Source organism: Accipiter gentilis, chromosome 23 (assembly GCF_929443795.1).
Source record: "Accipiter gentilis chromosome 23, bAccGen1.1, whole genome shotgun sequence".
Classification (NCBI taxonomy): domain Eukaryota; kingdom Metazoa; phylum Chordata; class Aves; order Accipitriformes; family Accipitridae; genus Astur; species Astur gentilis.
The window spans coordinates 4,457,798-4,480,416 of record NC_064902.1 but is presented as its reverse complement, the minus strand read 5'-3'; the positions used below and the strand labels follow the sequence as shown (position 1 = coordinate 4,480,416).

General features: G+C 56.6%; 2 protein-coding genes across 2 annotated transcripts; both read right to left on the bottom strand.

Moving 5' to 3' along the window:
* Positions 1-8,511: 8,511 nt before the first annotated feature.
* Positions 8,512-12,945, bottom strand: LOC126049900 (coiled-coil domain-containing protein 81-like). Its single transcript, XM_049827027.1, has 9 exons — positions 12,735-12,945; positions 11,932-11,993; positions 11,325-11,478; positions 10,815-11,071; positions 10,341-10,426; positions 9,837-9,925; positions 9,628-9,751; positions 9,105-9,228; positions 8,512-8,658 (listed from the first exon to the last, which is right to left on the bottom strand). The coding sequence occupies exons 1-9, from the start codon at positions 12,811-12,813 to the stop codon at positions 8,512-8,514; spliced, it is 1,122 nt and encodes a 373-aa protein (XP_049682984.1). The 5' UTR covers positions 12,814-12,945.
* Positions 12,946-16,443: 3,498 nt separating this feature from the next.
* On the bottom strand, positions 16,444-19,937 carry LOC126049972 (outer dense fiber protein 3-like). Its single transcript, XM_049827151.1, has 6 exons — positions 19,706-19,937; positions 18,707-18,907; positions 18,385-18,486; positions 17,905-18,026; positions 17,336-17,476; positions 16,444-16,530 (listed from the first exon to the last, which is right to left on the bottom strand). Exons 1-6 carry the CDS (start codon positions 19,935-19,937, stop codon positions 16,444-16,446), a joined length of 885 nt encoding a protein of 294 aa, XP_049683108.1.
* Between the last annotated feature and the right edge of the window lie 2,682 nt (positions 19,938-22,619).

Sequence of the window (22,619 nt, the reverse complement as noted above, 5' to 3'; positions counted from 1 at the left end):
CTAAATCCAAATTTATACAGTCCAAAGCCTTATTTTTACTTTCCAAACTCTTAGTTTTGCCTTCCAAAGCCTCATTTTAGTTTCCAAAACCTTCACTTTTAGGGTGCAGAGGCTCAGTGTTAGTTTGCATAGTCTCATTTTCAGGGTCCAAAGCCTCTTTTTTAGGATCCAGACAGGCATTTTTAGGGTGCAAGCTGCATCTGGAGTGTCCAAACCCTCATTTGGAGCATCCAAAGCCCACTTTTAGGGCTCAAAGCCTCAGGCTTAGGTCCCAAAAGCTCAGGCTTAGGGTCCAAAGCTTTGATTCGAGGATTGAGAGACTTCAATTGTAGGGTGCCAACCCTCATTTTAAGGTACAAACTCCTCACTTAGGGCTCAAAGCCTCATTTCCTTAATGTCCGAGGCATATAATGAGCATCCAAAGACCCAGTTGTAGGGTCCAAAGCCCCATTTTAGGGCCAAAATCCTTGGGTTTAGGCTTTAGAAACGGCCCTTTGGAAATGCTGACTCATATGGGCCCTAGCAATATGAAAGAGGGGGTCTCAGGATCCCTGGGCCCCCACTGCCTGCGGCTGTCTGAACCTCTGCCAGCTCTGGCTGGGAGACAGGAATCGCCAGGGAGAAAGGGGTACTGGGGGGAGGTACTGGTCCGGCCAACTTGGGAGGGTCCGTACCAGTCCCTGTGCCCTTGTGCTCTCTCTAGTTAGTGCACAACAGGAAGAGGGTGGAAGAAGACCTCTGGCAGAGGCTGCCGTACCTGCGGGACACTCAAGCCACCTTGCCAGAGGTGGCCATCAGGTTCATCGGTGGGCCACAGTCCCCAGGGTTCCTCTTCTGCCAGCCTGGCCCCAGTCCCCACCACCGCATTGGCAGCAAGGTCTTGCCGCATGGCACCCGAGGAACCTGAGCAGGCAGAAGCTGCGGGATATCTGTGACGGCGAGGAGGGGCTGGTGGGGCAGGGGACGGGGCCTGGGCAGGGTGCCATGGTCTGGAGGGGACTCCTGGGGGTCTCTGCAGGCAGTGGGGGGTCATGTCTGCTCTGCTTCCTTCTCTTGCAGCCCTTCTGCCCTTGGCGAAAGACCCTGAACTCTCGGTCAGGACTCTGGCAGCGGAGGCCATCTTCATCCTGATAAGAGAGATGCCAAGATCAGGATGGAGCCTGCAGTCACTGTGCTGCTGGCCCCTGGTGAGCCCTGAAGAAGTGAAATCCTCCTCTGAAAAACAGCTGTATTTTACGAAATTATTTTTTTTAATAAAGCTGGAACAACAAGCCCAGTCCCATGCTGTCCCTCCCATGGAGAACACCCAGAGTGTGCTGAGCAGACAGTGTCATTCCTGGCTTGTGCTGCTGCCTGCAGGACAGCAGACCGGGACCCAGGGTGTCCTTGCGGCAAAGCCCCAGCTGCTCCGCTAGACCACAGAACCCGGAGAGGAGGAGGAGGAGGAGGAGAGAAGCTTTAGCCCAGCCTGCCTCTCCTGAGACATCTCAGGGCACCCGTACTCTGCCAGGTCGGCAAATTGTCGTTTGTCCTGGCATCAAACCCCTCTCTTTTACAGGGGAGGTGTGCTGGTTTGGGCTGGGATAGAGTTAATTTTCTTCACGGTAGCTGGCATGGGGCTATGTTTTGAGTGGGAACAAGGGGTTATACCAGATGTCCCGAGGGGGGACAGCCCAAAACTACATAAACCAAGTGGGGCAGGAGCAAAACTGCCTCCAGTCACCTCGACTGGTAATCTGGCAAAGCTGTGGCTGATAGAAAGCTGACAAACCCTGGAGGCAGGAGAAAATGTGGGTCACAAGTGGTGTTCCCCAGGGCTCAGTATTGCGGCCGGCTCTGTTTAATATCTTTATCAACCATCTGCATGAAGGGATGCAGTGCACCCTCAGCAAGTTTGACGACGACACCAAGTTGGGAGGGAGGGTTGGTCTGCCTGAGGGTAGGAAGGCTCTACAGAGAGATCTGGACAGGCTGGATAGATGGGCCGAGGCCAATTGTATGAGGTTCAACGAGGCCAAGTGCCAGGTCCTTCACTTCGGTCACAACAACCCCATGCAGTGCTACAGGCTTGGGGAAGAGTGGCTGGGAAGCTGCCTGGTGGAAAAGGACCTGGGGCTGCTGGTTGACAGCCGGCTGAATATGAGCCAGCAACGTGCCCAGGTGGCCAAGAAGGCCAACGGCATTCTGGCCCGTATCAGAAATAGTGTGGCCAGCATGAGAACGGAGGTGATTGTTGCCCTGTACTCGGCATTGGTGAGGACGCACCTCGAGTCCTGTGTTCAGTTTTGGGCCCCTCACTACAGGAAAGACATGGAGATGCTGGAGCATGTCCAGAGAAGGGCAACCAAGCTGGTGAGGGGCCTAGAGCACAAGTCTTACGAGGAGCGGCTGAGGGAGCTGGGGGTGTTTAGTCTGGAGAAAAGGAGGCTGAGGAGAGACCTTATTGCTCTCTCCAACTACCTGAAAGGAGATTGTAGTGCGGTGGCTGCTGGTCTCTTCCATCAAGTAACTTGTGATAGGACAAGAGGAAATGTGTCCACCGGACAAGCCCACCAGGACTGGACCCCTCGGCTGACCGGACACCTCAGCTGACTGAACCAAGGCTGGACAGACCCAGGACCGGTGAAATCTTTCTCTCTTCCTTTTTCTCCCTCTGTCTTCTTCTCTCTTTCCTTTTACTTTGCCACAGTCCCTACACCTCATCCATTTCAAGATATAAACTGTTGACCAAGTCTGAGACCAAGAGTAGATCCAGCCGCCCCTAGACCCTTCTCTGAGGAGGAGTCTGGAAAGCAAGGGGGTCTGCTCTGACCCTCCTGACTCAACGGGAGGGATCTCCTTATTCCCTCAGTTGATGTATATGGTTACACGGTTTACAGAAGTAGTCTGATGCCAATTCCTGTTGTGAGAAACCCTGCCACCTACTACCACGCCTCCCCAGTTCTGTTGCCTTCGGTCATGAATAAAATCTCTAACCGATCGTTTGGTGTCGTTTCACCTTAATTTAGCCCGAGGGAATTTCAAATTAAACACGACTCCCTGGTCTGTCCAGTCTGGGTCGTGACAGGCCCTCACTGCTCGTCCCCCAAAATCACAGACCCCGGCCCCAGCGATTTTTGACACGCTTCAACTCTGTCTCCTTCTCGATAAGGCTATAACCCATTTCCCACCCTCGTTGCCCAGGTTAGTGAGAATTGGAGCAAAGTGGCAAAGCTCCTTTCCTTGGAAAGTTGAGGTCGGTGTCACGTCTGTCTTTGTGACATGAATAATTCTGCAGCTTATGTTTCTACAGTAGCCAAAGGCCTTTCCCCGTTCCTCAGCTCCAGGTCCTGTTCTCCAACGTGATTGCTGCTGCACCAACTGTAGGCTTCCTTCTTGCAGAAAAAGCCAAGAAATCCTTTTTAAGATAGACTGCAAACACCTGGTCAGGAACATGCTCCTCAGAGCTCAGGAGAGCCAGAGCAGTACCTGTTACTGAGGGCTTGAGTCCCGTCATATGCCCTTTAGAGCAAAAAACTCAGACGTGCTCTAAGGCAAGGTAACAGGGGGCCTGGGAAATGTCAGTCATCCAAAAGGATTTCCCTCCCGTTGGAGACCAGCACGTACCTTACTAGTGCAGGAAGGAGAAGAAATTTGGTTGCAGAGTGACGGCTGAACAGCTCCGCGGAATTTGGGGCAGAGCTGGAAGGCTGAATCAAAGCATAACGGTGACCAAAGCGCAAAGAGAATCCCCTGGCCTGGCTGTACAGATGTGAACTACCCTCTGCTCTTCAGGCAAACTACAGGTGGTCTTACGGTGTGTGCATTGAGCGCCTTCCTGACAGGCCTTGATGCAGCATGCGAGTTGCTTCATTACAGTAGGGAGCAGCTGTCCTCTCTGAGGAAGGCAGGGGAACCTGGGAGACCCGATGGGCTTTCCTGCCAACAAAGAGGCCGGAAAGGAGGGACAGAGGGTCCAAAAGAGAACTCGGTGGCAGCGCTTTGTCCTTCTGCTCTTGCCTGCTGTGACTGGGAAGATGTGAGCTCCAGGCGCCTGTCCTATGGGCTGTTGCATCATACGGCTGATGGGGAGCTGGGGACGTCCAGCTGGCAGGGCCAGACCTTGATGAGGTCTGCACAGCAGAAACATGCAACGAGGGAAAAAACTGATGTAATTTCTGTGTTTAATCTGGCAGCCTTGTGTTCTTATACTGTTGGGCTGACCTAATAATAGGAATGTAGCTTTGAACACCTGGAACTTCTTTTTCGTGTCCTATTTTCCAGGTGTCTCTCAATCTATGGTTTTCCTCCTAGGGAGGGTGAGTCGGGCCCGGTGTTAGTCAGCAGAATTTGCTGCTGGTGGCTCTCAGTTAGCGAGGTTTAGGAATACCTCTGTGGTGATGCAGATTGTGGGAGTTTCTCCCTGCATCCGTCCCCTCTCCAGCACTGAGGCAGGCATTGGGAAAGCTCGGTGCTTGCCCCTGCATCAGCACCTTCATCTCACTCAGAGGTTGGGATACAGCACTGACCTTCCAGCACCAGGAATTGTCAGGTAGGCAGAATGATCCCCCCGTCCATCCAGCGCTGCAAAAAAGAACGCCTGCTTTCTAACACTCCAAAATTGAGCCTTAGAGAGTTTCTGAAGCGCCGACTTAACGGTAACAGTCTCAGTTAATCCCAGGAGCCACAGGCCCTGTACCTGCTGCCATCGCCTCCTCTCCATCAACTGTTTTCCAGCCTCTTCCACCTCACCCCAGCTCAGATGCTCAGGGCTGACGGGGGGCTGGCGACCCTCGGGGCAGCCGCAGGAACCGCTCCGACCTTGGTTGTGGGGTTGTCCCTGGGGCTGGGCGCTCGGGCCCAGGGCTGGCGACCACGGAAGGGCCCGTGGGCCGTGAGGAATCCAGGTCCCCCCCAGCCCCGTCCACGCTGGGAGATACCTGCCCCTGCCCCTGCCCCTGCCCCTGCCCCTGGTCCTGGTCCTGGTCCTGGTCCTGGTCTTATCCCCATCCCTATCCCTATCCCTATCCCTATCCTTATCCCTATCCCCCTCCTCGCCCCGGCTGCCCCCACCCCACCTCTCCTCCATTTCTCCTCAGGCTGCTCAGCCTCCCGCCCCCTCTATCTGTGACTGACAGCCAGCCTCCGGCTCCGCTGATTGGCTCAGCCGTGGCCAATGGCGCAGCTGTTGCCAGGCCGGCAGGGGCAGATGAGGCCTCTCCTCACAGAGCTGCCCCCTGCCGCTGGCGAGGGTGGACGGATGGATCCACGGAGGGATGTCCGTGACTTTTTCTCGGAATGCTGTCCCGGAGCCCAGCCAGAACTAGGGCCGTGCCTTCCCCACCCCGCTCTTCCCCCGCCTTGTTAGGTCTCCTTGTTGCCACCAGCTGGTTCCCAAGGCTGGGCCCGGTCCGCTCTCCTGCAAGCCAGGGCTGTGGCCTTGGCTTTTCGCCCTGCTCCCTCCCCTCAGCATCCTCAGCTCCACCACCTCAGGGTCACTGCAGCCAAGGCTGCTGCCGACTTTCAAATCCCCAACCAGTTCCTCCTTGTTCACCAGCACCAGGTCCAGCTCAGCACCTCTCCTTCTGGGTTCCTCCCCCTCCTTCTGGGGTTCCTCCTCTCCTTCTGGCTTACTCCTTCTTCTGAGTTCCTCCATATCCTTCCGTGTTCCTCTATCACCAGCACCAGGTCCAGCAGAGCACCTCTCCTTCTGGGTTCCTCCATCTCCTCTGGGTTCCTCCAACTTCTGGGTTCCTCCCTCTCCTCTGGGTTCCTCATCTCCTTCTGGGTTCCTCCCTCTCCTCTGGGTTCCTCCATCTCCTTCCGTGTTCCTCTATCATCAGCACCAGGTCCAGCAGAGCACCTCTCATGGGTTCTTCCATCTCCTTGTGGGTTCCTCCATCACCAGAACCAGGTCCAGCAGAGCACCTCTCCTTCTGGGTTCCTCCATCTTCTGGGTTCCTCCCTGTCCTTCTGGGTTCCTCCATCACCAGCACCATGTCCAGCAGAGCACCTCTCCTTCTGGGTTCCTCCATCTCCTCTGGGTTCCTCCACCTTCTGGGTTCCTCCCTCTCCTCTGGGTTCCTCATCTCCTTCTGGGTTCCTCCCTCTCCTCTGGGTTCCTCCATCTCCTTCCGTGTTCCTCTATCACCAGCACCAGGTCTAGCAGAGCACCTCTCCTTCTGGCTTCCTCCATCTCCTCTGGGTTCCTCCCTCTCCTTCTGGGTTCCTCCATCACCAGCACCACGTCCAGCAGAGCACCTCTCCTTCTGGGTTCCTCCATCTCCTTGCTTCCTCCATCACCCGTGCCAGGAACTGCACTCTAGAAGCGTTCTAGATTGCCTAAGCCCTGCTGGACCGTCCTTCCAGCAAGTACCAGGGTGGTTCAGGTCCCCCATGAGGACCAGGGCCTGTGAACGTGAGGCTTCCTTCTTTACTGGTTTGAAGAAGACCTCAGCTACCTCTTTCTCCTGAACAGGAGGTCTCTAGCAGATCCCTGCTAACACAGCAGCCATCTTGGTCTGTCTGCTGACCCTGAACCACAGGCTGGCTCCTGTCCCACCCCAAGCAGGAGGCAAGTACATCTCCTTGCCTTCCCGGCCGGTCCTTCCCGACAAGCTTGCGTCCCTCCACCGCAGCCCTCCCACGGTGCCATCTATCCACCACACCCCCATGGTCCTAGCATGGTCACAGCCCTGTAATCCCACGCAGATTCTGGCCCTGCGAGTGGTTCTCCACGTTCCGTGCGGGAGTGTGCGGGCACTTCAGGGAAGCACGAGCTGTGCTGGTTTCCCTGGGAAGGGGGCGAGAGCCTCCTCCACCGTGCTACCTCTGTGTTGGGATGCGCGGGAGAGGGGCTGCACGTGTTTGCGCTGTGGGGTATGCGTGGACTTTACTCCCTCCTGCCCCTACGAGCCGTTCTGGGATCACGCACGGGGGGTGTGTAACCCCTTTAGACCATCACCAGGCACAGACTAGTCAGTCCAGCTGGGAACAGCCCCAGAGCCCTTTATTTTGTATTTTTAGGTGGATCTGAGAAGCTGAGAAGCCTCCCAGCCCCTTTTTGCTAATAGCCACTGCTACAGCCGCCGCCTCCGGCACCTTCTCCTCCACTGCGGTACCAGCATCGCGTGCTAGGGAGGAAGAAAGAAAGCCTGTGACTGTACGGACAGGGAGAAGGCAGAGAAATCCTGCAGGCGTCACTCAGGCCACCGGTGATGGGATCTGCTTGCGACGAAGCCTCCAGTTGTCTATGAAGAGGGGAGGCCCCTGATGCCCGAGGCCCTGAGAAGGTCCCAGGTGCAGCTGATGAGCCTGGGGCTGAGTCAAGTGGGGCAGAGACCTTGGGGGTCCCGTACAGGGGTGCCCCTCGGGGCAAGGTGTCTTGGGGCAGGACTGTGCGAGGGGAGGACGTGCTCTCTGGTTTGGAACGGGGAAAGGCAGCCATCGGAGGGATCCCTCTGTCTTCAGCCAGGACTTTCACGTCCCACATGGAAAGCCAATTCTAGGTGCCCAGGCAGCCCCCTTGGCTGCCAGGGAGGTCCAGCCCAAAGCCAGCCTCCAGAACCTGCTTCTGTCTCACCAGGGGTGTCAGAGAAATGCCCTCTTTCCCCCAGGGCTGCCCTCGGTGGAGGGACGGGCCTCGCAGCCGAGGAAGCACCATCCCTCTTTGGAGATAGTTACCAGGGGAACTGCCTCTGCTGCTCCAGCTTCCGCTGCTTGTTCTCAGTGACATTCCTGAAGATGGTCCTCCGTTCCTGATGCGGCTCCAGCCTTCTGAGGACCTGGGCCGCTCGTGGGGAAAGGTGGCTGCAACAACAGGGAAACGTCATCCCTCAGCCTCTGCCGGAGACCCCGTCTGCCTCTGCCCTCGCACAGCCCCTGCACCCACCCGGTGCTGCGTGTACTCAGCCTTTCACCCTGCGGTGAGCTTTGGGTCTTAGCTGCGGGGGTAACCCAGGTCATCCCCGCGTTAGGAGACATCAGAAGGTGTCCTACGCAACCCCAGGACGCAGGGACGGGGGACACGGACATCCCTGCGGGGTCACGGCCGCTCGAGTGCCCCCAGGCTGCGGCCGGAGCCGGCGCACACTTACTCAGGCTGGAGTCTCTGCAGCTGGGCGGCTGCTGCCATCTCCTCTGCTGGGAGAGGGCTTTCAGCCTTCCTCCACCTCCTGCCGACCTCCTTTCTCCTGGGCTGGGCTGGAGGGTGGGGAGCCCGAATGCCTTCAGTGCTGAGCACCTGCCGAGGAGGAGACGCTGTCAGCAAACCAGACGGCAAACAGAGGTGCCGTTTCCCAGAGGACCTCTCGAAAGGAGCCTGCAGCGGGACCTGGGAGCCGGGAGGCTCAGCACCAGCGTGCCCGTCATCACGGCTGACAGCTGCTTTTGCCCCTCGGGTCCTGCTGCCAATCTCTCCCTCACGGAGATGAGCGGGCAAACCCCTGCCCTGCGGCTGCGTGTCAGTCCCGCTCCCACCCCCCTGGAGACCTGCCGCCCCGACGGAGAGGGCTGCTGCTGCTCTCAGCGGTGTCAATCGCTGCCCTGTACCTGGGGTGGTTGTTGGTCCTCCCCTGCAGACCAGGCCTCCCATGCCGCCCATTCTGCCTTTGCTTGCTGTCGCCGCTCTTCCCACCGGGTCTTCACTCGCTCCCACTCTGCAGACAGCTTCCAGACCTCCTGGAGGGGACAGAAGCGCAGCAGCAGTCAGGATTAGTCTCAGCTCCCGGCAGGGCTTCCCTCGGGTCTGACCCGCGTTGGTGCCCCTTGCCTCAGCCGGTTGGTCAGCAGCGCTTTGGCCCTAACAGATCGGGGGCCGTGGAGTCACGCCAGGCTCCTCAACTCATGGCAAACACAGCGGAGTGACCAAAGACCTCCACTGTCAACGACCTAGAAAGGACTTGTACATTTTCCATAGCCCCTGGCCAGAAGAAAAAGTGTTTCATGACAACCCGGGGGCAACAGCAGGCGGGAAGGGTGTGCAGCACCTTCCCTTTCCTGAAGAAGATCTGAAGGAGGTGACGATGAACGCACACCAAGGGACCCTTTCAGGACGGCTCTCTGCACAAAGAGGCTTTTGCCGAGTCTCGAACAGCACGGTAGTTACAGCAAGGCAGAGCACGTACCTGCAGCGCTCTCCTGCAGCCTTCAGAAGACGGGAGCGCAGCGGTGGGCCTGGCTGGAGGAGCTGGCTTCTGCCTGCTTGCCTCCTTCGTCCTGGGGGAGCTGCCTGGACATGGTGGGAGCAGACTGCAAAGAGACACCAGGAGTCGGCGTGAGCGTGGGGCAGGTGGGTGCCCCACGCTCTCCATCTGGTATCAAAGCTCCCCAGGCTGGCAGAAGAAGCGGTGGAGGTGGGACCGTTTCCCATGGCAAGGGGGGGCCTTTCCTGAGCCCCATCGGATGGATGGGAGAGGACCACCTCAGGTCTGCTGTAGGAGCAAGCAGAGTAATGTGGCGTGCGCTCAACCTCCGCTGCCTTCCCCACTACGGGGCCTGTGATGGGGCAAACAAGCTCATGAAAACCGTGGGGCACGTGCCAGGCACCTTCCCGAGTCCCTACAGACGGAGTCTCCAAAGGGGACATCTCTCCTACGTGGGCGCAAGGGTCCCCTTCATCCATTCCACCCCTTCCCACAAGGGTCTCACCTGGCAGAAGGCTTCTTCTCCGTGTCTTGCTGCCTGGTGCCCGGCCCCTGGTTTGGCAGCGCGGGGAGGGAATACTTCACCCGCCTCTCCAGCAGCTTGTCAGGCGCCTGGCTTCCCTCTGTACCTGGGAAAGGAGGAAGCTCTTCAGAGCAGCCCCGTGGGGAGTGCGTTTGATCCGGGCTCTGGACAGCAAGGACCCCTTCCCGTACCTCTTCTGACCCTGTGCTTTTCTGCAACCTTCTTGTGCCAGGCGGAGAAAGCCTTGGACGCCGATCTGCTGATCACCAGGAACTGAAACCTGGAACGCGAATGATGACACAGGCTTGAAGAATGGTGACCTCCTACCTTCTGCAGCTTGCCAGCACTAATCCTCCCGACTGTCGTGCGAGGCGTCGCATCCCTTTTCCTTTGTGGCCCTGCACAGGTTTTATCGGCAATCTCCCCCAACCCAACGCTGCCTCACCATGTGCAGTTGGCTCTCGCTGATGGCAATGACAACAGGCTGGGCGTGAGAAACACGATCACGATGCCGGGTCACTCCAGGAGAATACACGCATAGTGCCAGCTCAGCATTAGTTAACCAGAAACCAGTCGCTTCACGATTGATCCCTGACTCGATGCCGAATGTCAAGCCCTGACAACGCGTGCTCCTGAGCAGGAGCTGGGAAGCCGCCCGCTCGGCCGGTCAAGGGCTGCAGAGGAAAAGCACTCACCTCGGGAACGCGTGGGCAGGAGCAGCCTGCATCTCCTGAGCGGCGGTCGCTCCACCGGAGACAGCTGCCCCAGGCATCCACAGCCTCTGCAAAGTGACACAGACCCATCAGAAGGTTTCCAAGGCAGTTTCCTCTTGGCTCCCTAAGGAAGCAGACCTGTCTCCCGCTCCAAAAGCAAGCCGCTTCTCCAAACCTCTCCGCCAAATCCTCCTCCATCAGCGTTAGCCCTTGCTCTGCTCTGGAGAAGCTGCACAGCCAACACTGAGACCGCGCAATAACACCGCTGGGCTTTTTGTAGGGCAAGGACCCAGAAGAAACTTTCTTTGCTAATGGAGAAGTCAGCGGGGGCAAGCACGGGGAAAGGTGTTTGACTGTCCTGCCACGTCCAGGCTGGCCAACGGCGACCGGGTTGCTCACCCTTCCTTAGGCTTCCCAAAGACACGGAAGCAGCCCTCAAAACCTCGAGCAACTTACAGTGTGAAGCAGCGCAATCCGGCTGGCCTTCCTCTCCAGCCCTGTGACGCAGTCAGAATAGAACCGCATGCACAGGAGGTCGTCGTTGCAGGACAGAACACCAATGTCCTTGAAGGCGAAGGAGAGGCGCTGCCCGTTCTTCAGCTGGGAAGAGTACAAGAGGATGGTCTCTTGCACGCAGTCCTTCACCACGTGCTGTGGGAAGGAGGTGGCTCGCGACAGCCGCTTGTAGTTCAGCGGCTTGATCTTGACGTTGCCTGCGAGGAAGAGGAACGTGGTCACTGTCACAGCAGGCCAAATTTCCACGTAAGATTCATAACAAAATGCCAGAGGGAAGGGTGCTCACAGAAACAGCCCTTGGGGAGCGGTTAGTTTTGGGGGAGCTCAAGCCACCCCCTGACCTTTAGAGGCAGTTCCCTACTTCTCCCAGCCCTTCCCAAAGAGCCGAGAGCACACGTTCCCCCCCCAGACATGGAGGGGGAAAGCGGAGGGTGGCCGCTGCTTTCTCACCGGGGATAACCACTGTGGGGAACGCGAGCTCCTGCAGACACAACACATCAAGCTCCAGTCGGAAGACGGGTCTTCGAACCACATACACCTCTTCTTTGCCCTGGAATTGCTCTTGGACCATAGCGAAGGTCCCGAGTCCTGCGACCAGGACACCCTGCCCAGGAAAAAGACAAAAAGGCTGATGAGCGAGTACTTCAGAGATGGGAAAAGTAAAAGCTTAGGAAAAGGCCTGTGTTCTCCATTTGTTTTCTTGCCCTCCTCAAAATATTCGCTAACATCCCTTGGCTAGAGAAGATCCCAGGCAATTCCAGCACAGGGAGGGAATACCCCTGGGACTGATTCCCAGGGATTATCCTTGGCGTGGCACCAGCATAATTGCCTGCCTCTCTGCTCGGCCTCTCCGCTCTGACCACAGCGAAGGGTGAAGCCCTATCGTGTGCTGAATTCTTTCTCAGACTAGATCTGGACTTGGTTTCTCTCCCGGTTGACCAAGAAGCAGCTCTGGGCACACGGGCTTGTCTCAGTGTGCCGCCACGATGCTCAGGGAGGGCTCGCTTCCCGGGGTGCAGGCCCTCTGGGGCAAAGGGGGACCAAGACGCCAGCCTACCTTGTCCTGCTTCAGCTGTCCCAGGATGTACGCAGACACAGCATCCCAAATAGCCACAACGTCTGGAAAGCAAAGGAAAGAGGTGTCGGGCTCCGGGCCAGCCAGCTCACAGCCTCTCGGCAAGCTCCTCGCCCAGGGGTTGACAGATGCCAGCGTCCGCAAACAGCCCAGACAAACGCGGCCACGGCTGCGGAGCTGGGCTGTGCCCCAATTTCCGACTGCTAGCCGTACTCTGCTCCCGGGGCAGGGCTGGGGTACAAATGGGGATGTGGGAAGGGCTCAGGACAGGGGCTGTGGCCATCTAACCCCCAGAAAGCCTTGGCACCCCAGAGCCCAGGACGTGATCTGCCAGCATGGTGGCACAAGGGGGTCCCACGGGGAGGACGAGAGGTTCTCCCAAAGGAGACTTTGTTCAAGGGAAAGGGCTGATTTACAGCACAGGCATTTCCAGCCAGCTCGCGAGAGCCCTGTGGGAGCTGTAGCTGTCCCCCCCAGCCCCCGGGACGCAGAAGCCCTCTTCATCCCAGAGCCAGAACCCCACGAGGGGCCAGCTTCCAGGGAAAGCTGGCCCTGGATGGCCCCCCTCGCAAGGGGACGGAGCCATTCCCAGGGGAGCCTCAGGGCTCCGGACAGCACCAGGACCTGGTTGCCACGTCGTCCCCCGAGTCCAGTGGGACCCCCAGGCAGGGCTCTCGCAGCAGCCCCCAGCCCTGTCCAGTCACCCCCACAGCCCGGCAGCTGCAGCTTTTTCCAGAGGCCAGCCCCCGTGCAACCCCTCAGAATGGAATTCCCAAACCCCTTACCCTTGGTGGAGAGATGCAGGAGCGTGGGGAACAAGCTGCTGAGCTCCAAGCTGATGGCCACGGTGCAGCAGCCCTCCATCGCGCCTGCCGCTTGTCCTCCGCTCAGGAAAAGGGATGCTCTTCGCAGCTCCGTGCCCAAAACTCCTCTCCGACGTGCCCCTGCTACTCTGCCGGTCACAACGGGTCCCCCCAGCGCAGCCCCGCTGCCTCCCGATCCCGCTTCTGGCTGTGGAGCAGTTCTGAAGCGCAGCAGTGGGGAGCCCCTGAGCAGTGCCCAGCAGCGCCCAAGCCTCGCCGGGAAGTGCCGGCAGCGCTGGGGAGACCTCCCTGGGATGCGGGGCATCCCTCTGTGACATCAGCCCGCATCATTTGAAGGTGCATTATGACGCCAGCAGGGAGCCGGCACAGCTGGGGAGAGAGAAGATGGATTTCCCTTCTTGTCCTGGGAAGCAGTCATCCCCGTCCTCTCCGAGTTGCTCCGGCAGAGCTTGCCGCTACCTGTGCTGGGAATCGTTGGGATGAATAGCCTGGCTTAGCACTAGAAGCTAAAGGAGTTGAAGCCTCAGGCCGCGAGAGCTGAGCGAGAGTCAACTTTTTGATAAAGCTAATGCTGCTAACCCAGAACTAGCTGAAACTGGCAGATGGGAGCAGAATGAAGACGACCAAGGAAACGATTCCAAGAGAATGACATAACTTCAGAAGAATGCCAGCCCAGTGTGGAATAATTGCTGGAGGTGACTTATTGATATGTCCCCCCGCCTCTCTTAAGGGAAGGTGAGCCTCCACGGTGGAATACAGTGGATACGCACGGAATCTGTTCCATAATAATTCCCTAAGCAACATAACCTGCAACCTTAGATGTCAGCAACACAAGGGGAGCTTGGTGTGCTGACTCTGAGGAACAACACAGAGGGCGGAGCAGAGCGGAGACACCGTGGCCAGGCTCTGCAAAATCACCGCAGGGATGGGGAACTGGAACCATAGGAACAAGAATGGAAGGTTCCTGCATTGAATCCACTACAGCAAGGAGGCGAAACAATGGGGTTCTGTCAACGCTGTTGTCTTACTTCTGATTTGTAAGCGCCCAGCTCTGGAGTACTGACATGGAACTTTGCTCATTATAATAGCAAAACACACCTCTGTCCCAAAAGCTACCCGCCTCTAAGGTGCCACCACCCCTCACTGAGCATGCGCTCTGAATTTTCTCTAGCATAGGCCATTAAAAGTAAAGCGAGGAGATTTTACACCAATCATAACAAAGGTATGTATGACTAGAGTCACTCAAGCTCCACCTAAAAAGAAGAAAATAGTATAAAAGGGCTTAGAGAGGAGGAATGCTGGGGAAGATACCATCGTAGACAAGTCGGGAGGACATCGCTGACTTCTGGCATCAGTCAAGGGGCTGAACGTCTCCTCCCACCCCCCACCCCCCAATGAGATGACTACTGGGTGAGATTCGGACCCTCAGTGATACCGAGTGCTCCCCAGGAAACTCAGAAAACTCTGTAGAGTTTTTCCATAATTTAGTGTGCTTGTAGTCGACTGCCTTATTATTTGCACGTGCTTTGCAGACAGTGTACGTGTCACCGGCAATCCAAAAGAACCTGTACTCCTGTTGCTTTAATAAACTGTACTATTCATTAAAATCTAGCCGTGATAGCTCGCTGAACGTGACTAAATTGAAAGGACAGTGCACTATCAGTGCATCTGTAATCGTGATAGTTCAATAAATCGAACGTGACCGGACTTAGAGTGCTGAATTGTGCACCACTCAGAATCTAAGCCTGGCCGCCCCCAGCCCCTCTGATATCTGAGGACAAGCTGGAATGCACGGGCGTTTATTTTCTGCCAGACTTCATTACGCTTTAATGCACCAGTCCCCTTGTCACCATTACTGTGTCACCGTGTAATCATCACTGTGTCACTATCACCGTTGCCATGTAACCATCGCTGTGTCACTGTCACCATCACCATCACTGTGTCACTGTGTCACCATCACCATGTCACTGTCACCAACCCCACCATGCAGTACTTGGCCCTCTGGGAATGGGGACACCATTAGTGTCAGTGTGTCACCATCACCACCTCACAGTACCCATCCTGCTGATGGATGGCGGCACTGTCACCGTGCCACCGTCACCATGTCAGTGTCACCGTCACCACCCCGCGGTACTCGCCCTGCTGCCGAGTATGTTCGAGTATGGCTGAGGGCTGGTGCGGAGCCCCTACGGGCAGGACATGGCCTGGGGGGTGTCCATGCTGCAAGGTGGGGGCGGTAAGGGGGGGACATGTCACTCTCACTCCTCTCGGTATCCACAGACTCCCGAGGGGTGCTTGGGCTCCTCTTTAATTAGGACATAAGCAGAGTCTTTGCCTATGTCTCAGGATGACGGGTGATGCCATCCAGGCCCCAAAGCCACCAGCTGTGGGTCCTATACTGCACGGCGGCGACTCGTGGAACGACCGACTGTCACTCCCTGCTCTACCGCTCAGGGCTGGGCTCACACCACCAGATCCCACAGCTCCAGCTTCCTACCTGGCTCCCGCTTCCCAGATTGCCTTCATTGCAAGGCTGCCGTGCAGTCTGATGGAGCGAGCGAGTATTGCTCACGCTTATGAACCGCCCCCAGCAGGCAGGATGCCTTGGCATGGGCTGCGTCAAACAGCCGTGCTCCTGGGATGCAGCCGTCACCTTGGGCTGCAGGTTCCTCTCTTGCTGCTCTCCCTCTGCACCCCGGCTGCATCCCTCTTCCCGGGCCACTTGCTCTCCCCGGACGCCTGCTGCAGCTCCACCTTCCTGCACAGGCTTCTGTCCAACTTCCCCAGAGGGGACAGACCCATCGTTGTCTGCTGCCGCATCCTGCGACTCTCCTGCTTGGCTTCTCTCATGGAAGCAGAGCGCTGACTCCTGGCGCTGACGTCCTCTCATCACGACGTGCCCGTCTGCAGGCTGCTGCACTGTGCAGCCCTGGTGAGGGCCAGATCCCGCCGGCAGCTGGGCCATGGATCGGCGGGTTCCTGGCCACGGTGGCCAACACCTCCTTGCAGTCAGGCATGGTCTTCTGTGCTCCTGCTGACCTCCACCCCTTCTTCTGCGATTTTTGTCTCCTCCATCCATTTACTCTATCTCCATTGATGATAGAGTTGTCCCCTCACTCTGGCCATTGGCAAGTGGGGCAGCACAGGAGTCTTTCCTGGGCCCTGAGCAAGAACGTGCACTTTTATAAGGTGACCCAGAGGACGCAACTGTCATCATGTCTGTTGGACTCCTTCTCCTCAACTGTTGTCGTTCTGGGGACTCGCCTGTGCTATTCAGCCCACGGCAAGAGGTCACGCCGAGCGGCTGTGTTTCTGGCTGCACCCTGGAGACAAGCCACCCGCGTGCACTGAAATTGGGGTGCCCAGGTGGGCTGTGTCCTCGGGGGCAAGCCTGTGCCTGCGGGACGCTCGGCCGTCGGGTGAGAGTGCGTGGGGAAGGGCCGGACTGCTTTCACGGGGCAGCGTTTAGCTGCGGTCAGGTGAAACGGTGCTGTCAGAGCTCTCTGCCTTGCTTGCGCTGTTGATCTCGCTGCTCTCCCCTCGACCTCATCTTGCAATGTTTGGCTGAGGCATAGACACAAAATGGGGACGGCCCATCGTCCTCACCCTCGCGCACCCCCTCTCTCCACAGCTGAAGGTGAACAGACCAGACCTTTGGGGGTATGTTGTTTTATTGCAGAGATAGTAGAGGAGTTGTGTAGAGGGAATGGCGGAGTCCAAAAGTGGGAGCAGGGGCCTGGGGCTTGATCAGCGTCACCTGGAAGGGGAAAAGCGAGAAGAAAAAAAGGTGACCGTGGTGCCTTGTTCACAAGAAGACTTTTGTCTTCAGCAAAGGCCGTCTGGCATAACAAGTTGATGGCTGTGCATTTGCCGTTTGCCGTGCGTTGCTGTGTGCGTGCCCGGGCACTTTCAGCTAACTCCCCCTGTGCCAGTGGCACGCTTGATGGAAACCTCCTGTGTGATCAGGACGTTTCTAAGGGTCTGCTGCTGTTACTGATTGGCATTTCTCCCTTTTTGGAGAGGCATATAAAGGCAAGAGAAAAAAAAAAAGAGTTTAGGGGCACGTAAAATCCATCCCTCGAGTGTTTTCAGAGGGCCGCTCAAAGCAAAGAGCCTGTGTTTGACACAAAATGGAGCAACATGCCCACTCCGTCTGGCAGGGCAAGCTCATGGCTGGAGCATGGCTGCTCCAAGTCCAGAGCCTTTCTAGCTCCAGCCAGACTTTGCTAGACGCCGCTGCCCTCCCAGCTGATCCCCCCTGCGTGAGAAAGGTCTGCCCTTGGCTCCGCTTGTGCCTTCTGCAGCAGGGTGTCCTCCTGAAGAGCTTGTAATGTGTGAGCATGTGTCAGCACTGAGCGCCTGAGCTAGTGCAGAGGCAAAGATGTGTTCTTTGGCCTCACTCTGCTCGGCTTTGGGCCAAGGCAAGGGAGCAGGCCTGCTCTCCTGCGGTTTGTCACTCCAGTAAGGTGGTCTGGAGTTCTGAGAAGCCCCGTTGGAAGGGGCAGATGCTTAAGGGCTGGTTGTTGCAAAGCAGGGGAGGAGATTTGGGCAGGCTGCCTTACCTTTCCCGGGCAGTAGTCTGCCGGTCCTGGCTTCACTGTTTTGTCGCCTCCAATTCCGCTTTTGCTTCCCATCGTGTACACGGGAGCCCTTTTTTTGTAGGTGTCCACTTCCACCTTGGGGAATGCAGCAGGACCTGGCGTCTGTAAGAGAGGCAGGGAGGTTATTGGGTACAAAAGGCAGCAAACAAGAACAACAAAAGTTGATTCTTGCTGGGTGCCCACGCAGGCTGCGCTAGTTGATCTGGCTGGCCAGAGAAGTGGTGTGAGAGGCACGGAGCGATTGGAACAAGGGCCCCTCCTGTTCCCCTGCAGAGAGGCAGATTTTGCAGGGGAGAGGGAGATTCCCATTACTGCCGATGAGTTTTGCCCCACCAAAACTGTTAGTGCTGGAAAGCGAGGGACTGCGGGTGTTGGCGTTGCTGTTGGCAGTAGGAGAGCCACGGGACCCACGGCTTCTTGGGTGCTGCTGCTGGTGCAGGGAAGTGGGCATGAAGAGAGGCTGCAGCAGGAGTCAGAGCCCTCCGGCCCTGAGGAGAGCAGCTGCGAGACAGCAGAGAAGTGTAGCTCACCTTGGCGAGGTCTTCAGCAAAGCTGTTGTGCTTACTCTTCCCTTTTATGGAGTAGCAGGGGCTGGCGTGGGTGTAGGCTGTGTTGGGTCCCACCAGCCTGGGCAGGGTGTAGGTGCCAGGACCTGGAAGGGGAACGGGAAGAGAGCGTGTGTGAGTCCGGCAGGGAGAGGAGCAGCGCCTGAGTGGGAGAGAAGCAGCCTGCCAAGCCTGCTGCAAGGAGCTTGAAGGATGTCTCGCCCCTCTCCCAACACCTCTGTCTTTTGTCGCACGTGGCGTTGTGTCGGCAGCTCCAAGCCCGAGTTGCCGGTTCTTTTGTGGGATGGGAGGAGATGGTGCTCCGGGACATCAAGCAAGCTCGTCAAGAGACCCTTGCGCCCTGCTGTGTAGGCTTTTCGCTAGGCCTGTCAAAAAAGCTGCCCGGCAGGTTTTCTCTGGAGGACAGCGGGCTGCAAGCGTGTGTATTTCCCCGAGTTCCCTTACCTGGAGTTTCACTGGTTTTGAAGGCCTTGTGCCGGAAGGCCATGGACGGCGCCGGCGCGCATTTGTAGAGGTGTTGGTTGGCCTTGTCGGTGGAGTAGTCACCTAGGGAGAAGCAGAGAAAAGCAGGGAAGCTGGGCTCTCTTCCTCAAGCCAAAGAGGAAAGGTCAGGAGGAGGTGCTCAGCCACGTTTGCCTTCTGCCTGGAAACCTCTGAAGCTCCTTCGGGACGCGAGCTGATGGTTTTGTGCCCCGGTAGCACAGGGCAAAAAGGCAGGTGTGCTGCTTGTGTCGCCTGGAAGAAGTGCTGGAGAAATGGTACTCACTTGGTCCAGGGGTGACCTCGGTCGTTATCTTGGGAAGTCTGCCCATGTGCTGTGCCGGAGCCACGTACTTCCCGTTCCTGGTGATGGAGGGCTGGACGTAGTACCGAGGGCCCGGGGAGCAACTGTCTGTGCCGGGAGGTTTGGCCCTTTGGAAAGTGTACGCAGGGGCTTTGGTTTTGGTGGGATTGTGAACCAGGTAACCTAGGAAGAAAAGCCTGTGAAAGGACACCTGCCTGCAACTCCATAGTTAAAGCTAGTTTCTAAGTGGAGTAGCTGGAGTTGCCGGCCACAAGAATTTCCCTTCCTGTGTGGTTTTTGTCCTCCAAGAATGATACCGGCAGGCCAATACAATGGTACAATGACTTCCGGCAAGAACAGTGTAGGCACTGTGCAATTAATCAGAATACCACCAAAATGCAATTATTATGAAGTATTAAATCCCCAAACAGTTGCCACGCTAACTTAAAGCAGATGTAAAGATTGCCTCTATCACGTTTTGCTTTCCCGCAGCCCCAGTGGGAAAGAAATTGAAACCTTCCTGCTACTATGGAGGAGGAGAGGAAGAAAGTGAAGGAGAAGAAGGTGGTGAAGGAGAAGGTGGTGTTGAAGGAGAAGAAGAGAAGATGAAAACGGGGGAGAAGAATAGGAAGAGAAGATGAAGTAGAATAGGAGAAGACGAAGAAGGAGGAGAAGAAGAGGAGAAGAGAAGGAGAAGAAAAAGAAGAGAAGAAGAAAAGGATGAGGTGGGAGCAGGAAGTTCAGAGCAAAGACAGAGAAGAAGCTTCCTCCTGTGCTGCTACGGCCACCTCTGTGCTCAGCAGAGTCCGGCAGCTCTTTTCCCGGCCTTTCCCCGGAGCAGCCTGAGCCTTCCTCTGGCCCACCTGCGTGCTTGCTGCAGCTGAGAGCATGGAGGCTTGGAGCAACGGGGAACGGAGCCGTGGCTGCTTGTCCCCCAGAGGCAGCGGATGTGGTGCACCCCGCTTGCGACGGTGGTTTTACCTGTTGTCCCGGGGATCGAGTACTTGGGTCCCGGGCTGGTGAACTGGGCCATGATGGGGCCGCGTGGGCGATGAGGTCTCCAGGTGCCCACCCAGGCTCCGTCCACGTCGGAGGCAGCTACTGAGCCTATGGCAAGAGCAGGAGAGTTGCCGAGGGGCTTCCCTGGCGGAGGCCCGGCGTGAAACCTCCCCGGGAGGAGCAGCAACGCTTCACCTTTCTCCATCTTGGCCATCGGACTGGGTGCGGATGAGCTTGTTGGCCGCTGCACCTCTCGGTCGCAGAGCACGGCGAGAGTGAGGGCAGGCAGCGATCGCGCAGGAGAGGTTGTGGTCTCGGCTGCCAGGTGGCCTTGGGGAGAGGCCTTGGCTCGTCACGGAGACGCCCAGTGACGTCATAGAGCTCCGGGCGCCTGTCGTATGGGCTGTTGCATCATACGGCTGATGGGGAGCTGGGGACGTCCAGCTGGCAGGGCCAGACCTTGATGAGGTCTGCACGGCAGAAACATGCAACGAGGGAAAAACTGGTGTGATTTCTGTGTTTAATCTGGCAGCCTTGTGTTCTTATACTGTTGGGCTGACCTAATAATAGGAATGTAGCTTTGAACACCTGGAACTTCTTTTTCGTGTCCTATTTTCCAGGCGTCCCTTAATCTACGGTTTTCCTCCTAGGGAGGGTGAGTCGGGCCCGGTGTTAGCCAGCAGAATTTGCTGCTGGCGGCTCTCAGTTAGCGAGGTTTAGGAATACCTCTGTGGTGCCGCTTTGGGGAGTTTCTCCCTGGAAATCGAGGCAAGAGAGCCCTTTCCCAAGGTGCAGAAGAAACCGCGTAGACTTGTGTGTACCTTCTAGGTCATGCATGTAAAGCGAGATGCCAGCCAGAGATCGGGAGTGTGTTCACATTTCTCCCCGATAAGTCAAATGCCCTATTTTTCATGGGTTTCTCACAGGAATAAGAATCGTGAGCGGGCACAGAAGGGTTTCTGTACTGGGCCTGGCTGGGATACAGGTAATTTTTTTGTCATTGCACCCTGCACGGTGCTGTTTTCGGCGTTGACCACACACCGATGTTTAGCTGCTGCTGAGCAGTGCTTATGCAGAACCAAGGTCTTCTCTGTTTCTCACTCTGCTGCCCCAGGGAGCTGGCTGGGAGGGGACACAGCAGAGACAGCTGCCCCGAGCTGACCGAAGGGGCACCACGGTCCATACCACGTAGTGTCATGCTCAGCAAGAAAACCGGGACTGGGGGAGTCTTTCCAAGGCAGCCACTGCACCAAGATGGCTGGGCATCTGCCTGCTGGTGAAAGGTGGTCTGTGGTTGCTGTCACATCCGTTGGTTTCCTTTTTTATTTCTTCCTAAAGCAGGACGCTACCTTATTTACTTGTAACACTGTTCCTACGTTCCGTGGGATGGGGCTAGAGGTAGGTTACGCAAGCCATCAAGCCACTGTCTGGAAGCACCAGAGCCTTTTGGGTACTGTTTGTCACCATGGTTTGCGTGAGGAGGAAACTAAAACACAGAATAGACGGCGAGAAATTTAACCTGCCATGGTGATAGCTACAGTGAACAAGCACGATTTTGTGCTTTACAAAGCATCATTTTTAAAATTCAACCCTGAGTTTTTTCAAGTGTAAAGCCTTATTTTTATAATGCAAGCCTCAATGTTAGGGCAAAAAGCATAAATTTAAAAGACCAAAGCCTACTTCTGGGGGTGCAAACAGTCATTTTAAGGTCCAGACCCACATATATGGAGTACAAAAACTGTTTAAGGTTCAGAGACTCATTTTAAGGGCCCAGAGCATCATTTTTAAGCCCCAAAGTCTGATCTGGAAGGACCACAGCCTCATCTGTAGAGTCTAAATCCAAATTTATACAGTCCAAAGCCTTATTTTTACTTTCCAAACTCTTAGTTTTGCCTTCCAAAGCCTCATTTTAGTTTCCAAAACCTTCACTTTTAGGGTGCAGAGGCTCAGTGTTAGTTTGCATAGTCTCATTTTCAGGGTCCAAAGCCTCTTTTTTAGGATCCAGACAGGCATTTTTAGGGTGCAAGCTGCATCTGGAGTGTCCAAACCCTCATTTGGAGCATCCAAAGCCCACTTTTAGGGCTCAAAGCCTCAGGCTTAGGTCCCAAAAGCTCAGGCTTAGGGTCCAAAGCTTTGATTCGAGGATTGAGAGACTTCAATTGTAGGGTGCCAACCCTCATTTTAAGGTACAAACTCCTCACTTAGGGCTCAAAGCCTCATTTCCTTAATGTCCGAGGCATATAATGAGCATCCAAAGACCCAGTTGTAGGGTCCAAAGCCCCATTTTAGGGCCAAAATCCTTGGGTTTAGGCTTTAGAAACGGCCCTTTGGAAATGCTGACTCATATGGGCCCTAGCAATATGAAAGAGGGGGTCTCAGGATCCCTGGGCCCCCACTGCCTGCGGCTGTCTGAACCTCTGCCAGCTCTGGCTGGGAGACAGGAATCGCCAGGGAGAAGGGGGTACTGGGGGGAGGTACTGGTCCGGCCAACTTGGGAGGGTCCGTACCAGTCCCTGTGCCCTTGTGCTCTCTCTAGTTAGTGCACAACAGGAAGAGGGTGGAAGAAGACCTCTGGCAGAGGCTGCCGTACCTGCGGGACACTCAAGCCACCTTGCCAGAGGTGGCCATCAGGTTCATCGGTGGGCCACAGTCCCCAGGGTTCCTCTTCTGCCAGCCTGGCCCCAGTCCCCACCACCGCATTGGCAGCAAGGTCTTGCCGCATGGCACCCGAGGAACCTGAGCAGGCAGAAGCTGCGGGATATCTGTGACGGCGAGGAGGGGCTGGTGGGGCAGGGGACGGGGCCTGGGCAGGGTGCCATGGTCTGGAGGGGACTCCTGGGGGTCTCTGCAGGCAGTGGGGGGTCATGTCTGCTCTGCTTCCTTCTCTTGCAGCCCT